The sequence below is a fragment of the Cucurbita moschata genome, unplaced genomic scaffold, assembly GCF_002738365.1.
Source record: "Cucurbita moschata cultivar Rifu unplaced genomic scaffold, Cmos_1.0 Cmo_Scf00030, whole genome shotgun sequence".
NCBI lineage: Eukaryota > Viridiplantae > Streptophyta > Magnoliopsida > Cucurbitales > Cucurbitaceae > Cucurbita > Cucurbita moschata.
The window spans coordinates 344,457-355,955 of NW_019268546.1; the positions used below are offsets into that span (position 1 = coordinate 344,457).

The 11,499-nt window shown below is 33.7% G+C and overlaps 1 protein-coding gene and 1 pseudogene across 1 annotated transcript; one reads left to right on the plus strand and one right to left on the minus strand.

Annotated features, from left to right (window-relative positions):
* Positions 1–2,621: 2,621 nt before the first annotated feature.
* LOC111464588 lies at positions 2,622–2,735 on the minus strand (annotated as a pseudogene).
* A 6,020-nt stretch (positions 2,736–8,755) lies between these two features.
* On the plus strand, positions 8,756–10,623 carry LOC111464332 (cyclin-dependent kinase inhibitor 5-like). The gene is made up of 3 exons (XM_023108494.1): positions 8,756–9,438; positions 9,805–10,011; positions 10,103–10,623. Exons 1-3 carry the CDS (start codon positions 8,954–8,956, stop codon positions 10,170–10,172), a joined length of 762 nt encoding a protein of 253 aa, XP_022964262.1. The 5' UTR covers positions 8,756–8,953; the 3' UTR covers positions 10,173–10,623.
* The last annotated feature ends 876 nt before the right edge of the window (positions 10,624–11,499 follow it).

Below are 11,499 nucleotides of genomic sequence, written 5' to 3' on the forward strand. Positions count from 1 at the left end.
AGGGATTCCTCCAAGCATGCCTTTATATCTCATCTCTCTAATCCATCCATTCTTCTCTAAATGGACATTTGAAAAAGGAAGAATCTTTATATCACTGTCAAGAACAATAATGTTTTTTTTTTTTTTTTATCATAATAATCTCTCTTTCTTCCTTAATTTTGTTCTCCAAATGTCTTCTTTTGTAATTAATCCTTAATTATTGGTTTCATGTTTATGTTCATAGCATCTCGACAAAGCTGTCTTATTCCAAGATTTCATATTTGACATTCAAACAAGACATTTCAAGTCAACATCATTTTTTTTCTTTCTATATTTGTTTTTTTTTCATTTATTGAATGTAAGATGGACCCACATAGATAATTATTCAAGATTTGAACGGTGAGTCTTCGATACCCGGATGAATATTTATTTATATCTATTTGAAGGTACGTCACTACTCGAAATTTAGTCGGTTTTAGAGCAATTGAACTGATTGAGGTGTATACTCTCTCAACCAAAATATATATATATATATATATATATAAAAGAGATCTAAATCTCTTATCTAGTATCTTGTTGAATTAAAAAAGTTACATTATATGTGTGTCGAGGTTGAAGTAAATAAGAGATATATTAATGAATTAAGATTATATGTGATAATTAAAAAGTGCTTTAAAGATTAATAGTTTCTACTTAGATTGAAAAGGTATGTTTTTTTTTGGGTAATCATGAGAACTCTAAACTTAAAAACATGTTTAGTATGAAACAATCTCAGTGGCCTCTAATTTTCTAATATGTGAGTGAGAACAAAATGTAGGGGAATCTTCATAGGACGAGTAGGTATCATGATCCTATCCTAAGAGTTGCAAGAGATGTCGAGGTCATAAGAGTATATCAAAGTCGTCAAGTGTCGAATCCAGATTCCAAAGAACCCATGTTGGTAATGGGAATAGTTTCACTCTTAGAAACAATTCAAGATAAATACGAGGGAATGTCGTAGTTTCTATATGAGAAATTGGGATTCCAAATACTAAGAAAGAGGTGTCGGAGCCATCAATGAGTATCAAGACTATTAGGTATCGAATCCAAATTCTAAACGACTTTTTTAGTACGTAGAAACAGCTTTCAATCTATATTTCAAAATAATATTAGGTTACTACGTGTTGAATCTAGATTATAAACATTCATACGCAAACATTATCCATAAACAAATAATTAAGACAAGGTATTAAAAAAATAGTAAAATACTATTTTAAAGAGAAGAAAAACAAAATCAAAGATGGAAGGATCTAGAAGTTTAAAGTCAATAAACGAATTATAACTTTATTAAAATTTATGATTAATAAATATATACAATAAATAATGTTATTAATGCTTATTACTTTAAACAATTGTTTATTATGCCAAAGCAAAATATATATTTTATTTAATCCCACTCTCCAAAATTAATCTAATCTTTTCATCGTTAGCCGTCAAATTAATTTCAGCCACACAAAAATACAATATCAAATTAAACCCTAATTAAATTTTAATTTTTCAAATAAGACAAACATGAAGTGGAATCTAAATTTTCAACATAAAAAAGAAACAAATAATATAGTCATTTTCGTCCTTACAATTTTAAATATTTTATTTTAGCCCCTAATAATAATAACAGAAGAAATTAAATAGACGATGATTTTGGGATGTTCGTAGATTAGATTGGGGTGTTCGTTACAAATGATATCAAAGTGATACCTCTCCCAGTATGATATGGTTCAGGGACATACTAAGGCGGATAGTGAACCTACCTTTTCGGTGGCTCAATCATAAGAACTTATAATTAAGCGTGTTTTGCTTGGAACAATTTTATAACATATGATTTCTAGGATGCATGTGAGCGATGATAAAGCATGTTGGAATGACTCATGTTGGTCCGTGGGGATAGTCTTCCCTCTTATTTTTTACGCCCGTTGTCGAGGATGATTTGAAAAAGTAAAAAAACTAAAATAAAATTTAAATTTGTGATAAACTAAAAAGTATAATATTTGAAATGATGAAAATAAATGCATTTGAAAAAGAGAGATTTGCTTTAAGAAACAGACATAAAGGAAGAAAAAGGGCACAGTTTTAGGTCTGTGTGACCCACCCATTTTCATCTCTGAATCATATACTTTTTATAATGTTTTTTTTTTCAAAATAAATAAATATATATATAATTACGATCATCGGTATTGGGTACAATCAAACACCGTTCAATTATAATGGTTTGAGTCATAGTATGCTGACTCGTCTCGTACTCGACCTCTTTGAAGAATTTTAGAGGCTTGCTCGAAAAAATTATCGTTGTATCCCATCTTTTGACTCAACTCGACTCGAGTAGTCAACAAGTTGAAACATCCTTACTTTCGAGCACAGTGTATTAATGAATTGGAAAAATAGGTTGAGATTACCGACAACCAGATATTATGTAAGGTACGAATCATTGTCTAGCATGTCGTTTGATTTTCTGCCCGATCGACTCTAAACTTGGGAGCATAAGTAAGTTCAATGGTTTCAATCTCTCATTGTTATTCCGATCAACTCTAAACTCCGATCAGTGTCTCGCACCATCCAGTGAATACCCTTTCTCTCCTTTAAAAAAATTTGGATCATTTCTCGATTTGAGCAGGGGTCATGTTAATAAACCCTCGCACCATCCTTGTACAGGGGTCATGTTGATCTTCTCTGTATTGCTTCAATTTTAGCCGATATTGTCTTCTTTGGGCGAACACAAATGGTATCAGAGTCAGTCACCGGACGGTGCGAGACACTGGTCGGAGTAGGGTCTAAGTAGGGCTAGACCCTCTCCATAGTAAACACGTTTTAAAACCTGCCCAAAAAGGACAATACTCGCTATTAGTGAGTTTGGGGTTCTCGAGTAATTTCTCCGGTTGTATATATTTTTCCCGGGTTTGAATAATGTAATAGGGAAATAAAGTGACCAATAATGATGAAGATGTTAGTCAAAAGAAAAGGGTCATAAAGTCTTTCTATACATGTAAATGTGTCTCTGCCAAAACTCTCCCTTTGGCAGATGCCAAAACAAAGTGACCAATAATTCCATCTTCCCAATGCCATTTCTTCTTATAAACCACATCTTTCCCTCACCATACCTTCTCTTCTTCCTCTTCAAAACCCTAATCTCGAACTGTTTCATGGATATTGATCTCTCCTTCGGCTTCCGGGTGGGCGTCGTCGTTATCGATCATCATCATCATCCTCATCCTCATCATCACCTTTTTTCCGCTCCCTTTTCATGGCAAGGCTTATAGAGCATTATTTCTCCACAAGTTTAACCTCAACCAAGTCTCGAGCTTGCTTCTTCCTCTTTCTCCTCCTCCTTCTTCCTTATAACTTCTCGACCCTTCCGAGCTCGGCCTCAGCGAGTACTCCATCTCGTCCTCCTTCATCTTCTTTGGCCATGGAAGAACAAGCCTTCTCTAGCCCTTATTCGAGCAAGAGGACATTACAACAATTTGAAGCAGCTATGCATGAAGTCCCTAGTGGCCCAAATCCCACCACCAACAAGTAAGATCGATAATTATTATTATGAAATATTTCTATCCTTCTGGATAATTGTGTGTGTACGTGTAGAGTAAGATCTTCGTTTGATAAATATTTTATTTATAAACATGAAAACTCATATATTTATAAATCTCGGTTAAGATTGAAAAATTAAAAATATATATATAATATATCGACAGCAAAATATGTGTTTTCACTCTCCAAATTAGAACTTTTTTACTTATTTACATAGATCTGTCACGAGAGTAAATATTTATATTCTATTAAATTATCTTAAAAGACGTAAATATTAGTAAAAAAAATACATTTAAGAGTGTACCATATAATATTTATCCATTACATGAAACTAATCTATTTTTAATTTTAGTGATTATATTTAAATAATTTCTATAACATATAAAATAAAATTAATATATTTCTTATTTAACCCTCTATTTCGCTTTTTTTTTTTTTTTTAACAAACTTTAATTATTTGGTTTAAAAATACATAATAAAATTTATAATTATCTCACTTTAATCTAAAAATGAATATACGACGATGTTAGTTTTATTATTAAATAAATTGAAAATATGATAAGGCCGTAAGTTGACCCAATTTGTGGCCCATCTCTCGATCAAAGTTACGGTTACATTTTTCGGTTTGAATTAGGTTGAAGTTTTTAAAAATGGGAAAATTCAGTTTGAGTAGTGGGTCGACATTTTTTAGGTCGGGTCAACCTGACCATCCCAAAAATAGAGTTACAACCCAACCTTAACTTTAAAAGACTAATAATATTTAATGTCGGTAGCTGATGTTATTAATGCATTATAACTAATAAATGTTTAATATTTTAATTTTATAAAAAAATTAATTATTAATGTAACGTGTATGATTTGGGTCAACCCAACTCAACCTTCTGTCTTAAATTAATTATTAGATAAGTTTTTTTTTTTATTAAGATAGTCTAACTAATATCTATATGAAAATTAAAAATACTTAAAGGTCACATGCGAGTAATTGATCAGTCGGCGCCGATTCCACGCCACTTTTCTACCGACGCGAACGCCTCAAATTCCTTCGTTTTTCTCTCTTAGTCCCAAACTATAAGTCCACTCTACACCCCCTTCTTTTAGGGCGTGAAATCCCGCTTTCCAAACATTTAGTTCGCCTCCGTACAACGTTACCATTAATTACTTTCTTTGAAATAATATTAGACTTCACAACCGATATTTATAATGTGTTCAGAAAAAAAAATTAAGTAAAAAATTTAAAAAAAAAATTGATACGACTTATTTTATAATATTTACAAATAATTTGATCTAAATCATTTGGGTAAGGACATCCTGAATAAGAATATAATATATAATCTCTTTTAATATATATATATATATATATATATATATATAATATTAAAAACACACATACACAACTATGGCGGTTCTATTCAAAAGTCAAACTTTACGGCTTGTTGTGTAATGGAGTTGTATGAGGTTCACGCTCCTAATTGGAGCGCGTGGGATAACAGTGGGCAGCTCCTTTCCCAGCAATTGCGATATTCGAAGAACCAGCCCGCCGCTACCGGAAAGCGCGTGAAGAAGTCTGGTCCAGACAAAAGAATCCTCAAAGAGCGGGAACTATTCTCATTGGTCCACGTCTATATTTAGATTTTATATATTTATATAATTAGGCATAATTCTCAAGGCGTTTGAAAATAGTAATAAATAACATGTTACAGTTTAATATTTAAATATTTAAATTAATTCTTATGATTTATTAAATCGTTCGTAAATAGGTTTTATTCTTTACCAGACTTTTATTAAATCATGAATATAAAATTTTAATTTTTAAAATTATAAAAACTAATTTTTAACTTTTTTTTTTCAATTATAAGACCAAATTTATAATTTAATCATAAAAATAACACCGATATAACTTTTTTCGTAAAAAAACACCAATAATTCTAGTTTTAAAATTATTTATTTTGAATAAATAAATATATCTTAATAAATTTTATAATATTTTATTAGTAAAAGTATAATATAACATTGAATATTATAATGTAGTAAATAAATAAAGTATCAAAAACGTCACAGTCTCAGTGATCAAATCAAAATAAAGATTAAAAGAAATTTACCAGTCTTTGTGGTTTCCGTTGGGCCCCACCTTGACATAAATTTATTTCCTTTTCAAGGCGCGTGTTCATCAAACAAAGCGGCTCTTCTTAAAAAAATAATTTACCAAAATTTTTTATTTGCATTTCTACGATCCTCCAACTAGCTTCGCTGACTCGTTATTTTTGCGCGCGTGGGTTTCGTACTGTTCTATTTTTGGCGGGAAGAGCTTGTCCTACTCTCTATTTATTTATTATTATTTTGTTCAGACCAATACGATCATTTGAACATGTTTTGTTCTTACTCACAGAAAAAACATGTTTAATCATTAACATCTTATGATTGAACGATTGAAAAGAAAGGTACATCTTGTTGGTATGATCAGTGACTTTCATTTCTCTAAAGCTTTTATTAGTCCTTTTATCTTCAAGATCGCTTTCATCCTAATGTGATTTTGATTTGTCCATGTACTCCTCTGCTTTACTTGAGGTGTCACGAATTTTCTAAAAATGATTTAAAACTAATTGTACATTAAGAGAGAAAAAAAAACGTAATTATGACTAAAAGAAATTAAATTTACACTAAACTCGTCAATTTTATATCAATTTGAATCGTAAATTTTATATTTTATCAATTTATACCATAAATGAAATGTTCAACTCAACGAAGGAACTCGTTCTCCTTACATTCTTGTCTTCCTTCACGAGGTAACATTCTCTAACTCTGTTTTAGGTAGGGGTGTATACGAGTTGAGTTGAGTTGAAAAAACTTTTTGGACTAACGCAAAATTTCAGGTTGGTGACTTAAGCAACGTGAATAGAGTTCACAAACTCAACCCAACCCCAACTGTGGTTGGGGTTGGAGGTTTTTACTTTTTTTTTTTTTTTAATTATTATTTTTAACTTTGTTATATCATAATATATTTATCTAATCCAATTCAACTCTTGTCGGTTTAAATTCATGGGTTATTCATAAAATTCGATAAAGTTGTAAACTTTGAATTTGATATTTCTTCCGTCTCCGAATGTTAGGAATTACAGATCTCGACGATAGTATGATATTGTCCACTTTAAACATAAGCTCTCGTGACTTTGCTTTGGGCTTTCCATTCCCAACAATCCTCAACACCGAAGGACTGAATCAAAGTCCACTTTCCTCTACGATCTTAATATATGGTTTGGACTCAAAATGGCCATTTGTTGTTAGATAGGTCAAAGTTTTGGGGCCTTTTTCGTTATGGGCTATTTGGTGCTGTTTTGTTAGGCCATATGGGAGTCCACCAACTTAAAACACAATTTCAACTCTAATTTTAAAATTATTTAATAAATTCTTCCATTTTTAATTGTTTTTGTTTAATATTAGACATAAAACAAAAAAAAAACTGAATCACGATATTCAATTCTACGACTAAGATTTTTTTTAATTATTATTTTGAATATATTAGCGACCTATTTTGGTTTCTGAATTCATTTAAGATTGTTAAAGTTTAAGAACCCATTAAATACAAAATTAAAAAAATAAAAAATAAAAATCTCTGGAGAGTAATTGGCCCCGACAAGTTTATATTTTTTTTTCTAAGGGTTTAAAGGATAAGGAATTTAGTCGTCGATCTAAAACTTTGAAAATCGAAATCGTCACTTCATGGTACGACATTTTTCGCTCATCTCTAGTGTCTACCCATTGGACATGAGAGAGGGATGCATAAGACATGACTAGTGACTAGAACGAAGTTGTAACAAAGTAACCGTCTTTTACTTGGGAATAAGGAAGCCAAATATAGGAATGAGTTAAGCTTTTAAAAGGACAGAGAACGTAAGTCTAACAATTGGTCAAACCTAAGATCAAAAAGTCAACCACACATCTTTTACTCGTAGGTAGGGTCAAACTTTTAACAATGTCCCGACATTTTCAATCATTAAGATCTTCGTTAGAAAGAATGTCTCTCAACGAGCTTCGTACATACAGTTTCTTATTTGAAATCTCACATCGACCGGTCAAAAATACGAAAAACATACGAGACTTTCACGTGATAGCAACAATAAAATTGATATTAAAATTAACAAATAAATTTTGTTGTACATTTTATATTATTTATTATTCCATGAAAAAAACAATGGATTAAAAATAAATAAAAAGGGGGAAAAAATGGGAGCCGTAAATTTAGGCGACGTAGGATTCCTACCAGAAAATTAAATGACTTTCCGATTCCATCAACTGCCAAAAGAAGCGGTTTTAAGTTTCAGAAAACGACGACGTCTTGAAATGGTTGGTCGACACGTCGTATCGTACAGACAGGAAATTTTCTTTTTTTATTTTTTCAAAAAAAAAAAGAAAGTGGCGCGTGGGATGTAGTTTCGAAGAGATGAGAGTGGGGGATATTCAAGCTTAGGGTCCAAGGAAGAAAAAATTACACTTTCCACCTGGCCACTCCCAAAAGGAATCCAATGACTTGCCTCCATTTTTCAACTCTTTCTCTCTCTTCTTTTTCTCATCTCTTCAAAATCACGAGATTATATATATATATATATATATATATATATATATCATTAATAACTAAAATTTCTTAAAATTCAAATATTAAACATTTACCGGTCACAATGATCCCAACCCATCCCAATATTTTTATGGTTTGAGTTGGGTAGCTCGAGTTAGGTGAGTTAACGTAACCTAATATATATAAGCGTTTTTATTAATTTGGACTCGCGTATATAATAATTATCAAGATAAATATAATTCAACAGATAATTGACCGGTAAAAAGTAACCGATTCAAATTATCATATCTCTTTCTTAGCACGTGTCACATCGGGTAAGACATGGTAAGGTGTGGCCTACATTTGTGTAGACTTGCTATCGAGTAATGATTTTATATTCCCTATGGATTCTTTCCTTTATTACGATCAAGGAAACACAAATTAAAAACGAATTGACGTCATTATTATTATTTTTTTTGGCGTAATTTAAAAATTTATATATTATATATTGCAAATTCAAATAATTAAAAAAAATGATGAAAATATCGCGATATTTAAAGGAGAAAATAAGGAGATAAAGAGAAATTGGAAGTACAGTGGACCTGGAATCATCCAACCCTACCTTTTTCCTTCTTCAGCCAGGCGCTATCATTACATATACCTCTCTTCCCCTTCCCCTGAATCTCTTCTTTCTCTCTCTAAACCAGACTTCCTTCTCTCTCTTGTTCTTGTTCTTCTTCTTCCATTTTCCCATTCTGGGCTCTGCAACTTTCCCTTCAATCCCTTCTGGTTTGGGGCCGTTGTTCCCAGCGTGTCTCTGTTTTTGCCTCTGTTTTCATGAGAGCTTGCGATTAGGTGGAATTAATGGGGAAGTACATGAGGAAAATCAAGTCATTAGGCAAAGTTGCAGTCATGGAGGTTTCGCAGTCCTCTTTTGGGGTTTTGACTAGGGCTAAGACTCTTGCCTTGCGTCGCCTCCAGCAATCTCCGACGCCGTCCCCGTCTCTGTCGTCTTCGGTTGCCTCTGGTTCTTATCTCCAGCTTCGGAGCCGGCGGCTTGTGTTTTCCGGCTATGAATCTAAGAGGCAGAAGCAAAACCCTAAAGAAGACGGCTGCACGAGAAGCCCTAGCCCTAGGGTGAGTTCTAGTTTGAGGCCGGCCATGCCGGAAAGGTCTGTCACGCTTGGCCGTGTTAATGATGAAGGAGATCATACGGCGGAGGAGGCAGAGAAATCCGTTGCGAAAATTGCTGAAATTCTTGCGAGTGGGAGCAAGAATGAGATTGTTGATTTGGGTATCGAAGAGGCCTCGTTTGGGGAAAATTTTTTGGATTATGAAAGTAGAGACAGGTGAGATTCTTCTCTCTGTTTTGTACTCTGTGTTGAATTTTCTGTGTTTTTTCCTTTCATACACTTAGTATCTTGGAATTATGAATGACATTAAGCTATTCAGTTGATTTTTTTCACTATGCAGATGGTTTTTTAGTGTTTTTTTTTAACATTTTCTTAAGAACATTGTTCTGGGTAATTCAGGGCTATCATTTTCTTCTTTGTATATCATGTGTTTGTTCTTTTGTATACTCTGCTTTTTCACCCGTTTGATGTATTTGCTCGTTAATTTCTTCTATTTGTCTCGTTCTGGAGGGGAGGAATTTTGAAAAGGCGTTTTACTCTGTCTTGTTCTTCTTTAACGGGTGATGCCTTTGATTGTACCAGGAGTACTAGGGAATCAACACCCTCTAGTTTGATAAGGAATCCCGACACCATCCGAACACCCAGTTCGACTATCAGGCCAACATCGAGCGCAATCGAAACTAACCATAGAAATCGTTACTCATCGAATCGACACATGCCAACAGCAAATGAAATGGACGAGTTTTTTGCTCTTGCTGAAGAAAAGCAGCAACGTTACTTCATTGAGAAGTATGTGAACATGTTTACACTTCTTCCATAACTCAAAAATAACCCGTTATCGTTCGTGCAAGTAACCGTCTCGATGGTATGATATTTGCAGGTACAACTTCGATCCCGTGAAAGATATGCCACTTCCAGGCTGCTACGAATGGGAAAAGTTGCAACCATAGAAGATTATAGCAAGTCGTTCCATCAGGACTTCGTGTCTGCTTATTTTCGACAGATCCCGGGCTTAGATTTTCGACGTAGGAGGAGGAATTAGTCTAACCTTAAGGGATGATGGTGGTATTTCCTTTTTCCATTATCCTTATTAACTTGTAAAGGAGTAGTAAGACCTCTCAAAACCCAAAAAAGAAGAAAGAAAAGGAACCCCCGAAAGAACATAACAGAGGTTATGAGTTTGACACTAAATACCCATCAAAGTTCATTGTCTATCAAGCCATGTTAGTGAGAGGGGAAGGAAAAGAGGGTCTAGTAGTTTAGTTAGTTCAGGCAACTAGGAAACTCTGTGGTACAGATAATTTACTTAGGATTTTTTTTTCTCTCTTTTTTCTTCCCCACTTTGTACTGATGGAACTACAAATCAACAACCTGTGGAATAAAATACTAACCCTTTGCGCCTCTCTGATGTGTGAAACCATTTGCTGCTTCTGACGTTGTGTTAGTGGAAAAGCTTTATGATGATGAATGAGAGGGGAATCTTATGCCCACCATTAGTTTATTAGTGTTTATGGTAGCACTTGTTTAATGTGATTTGCTGCAGCTTGTTCGTAGTGGCGAAGACAAATGAGCCGGTGATGTGCCTGCCCGCTGAGCTCGGAAGGGAGGTGAACATGAAGTAGTGTACTAGCAAGGATGCTGGGCCTCGAAGGGGTGGATTGGGGGTTAGATTCCGTTACTTTATCTCTCCCCCTGTTCTGATTTGGCTGCTAGATATGGGTGGGTGGAACTGTTACCAAATTAGTATTGGGTGAAACGGAGGGATCTTCCATTTCCAACGGGGAAGAGAGAGACAGAGAGAAAGGGTTATTTTGTTGGGTTTTGAAGTCTTTAGTCTAAAGATTAGAATGCTGAATTCAAAGAGAGCATTCATGGAGAGGTCATTAAATGGTGGACTAAGTACCTTTTTTTCACCCCCACCATGCGTCACACTCTTTGAGTCAGTAAAGATGAGTCAAAGGGGAAGTAATTGTCATCTTTAACTAGATTTGGAATTTACTAAACTGAGTCAAAAGGTTCCAAAATGCCTTTATACTTCGAGAAAGTCGATATGTTGCCATCGTAGTCTTAAGAATTAGTAACGTCTTTTACGAGTCAATGGTTAGAGGCTGATAGAGAACTTACTTATCGTTAACTTTTGTACGGTGCTTATGAATAGTCGTGCTCGTGCTCGTGCTTGTAATAATTTAAGGATAAAAAAGAAACAAAATATGAGGACGGGGATGTCACTATTTGGGTTGTACGTAGCTGTAAGCTGCAAACTGTCCTGTGAAATAG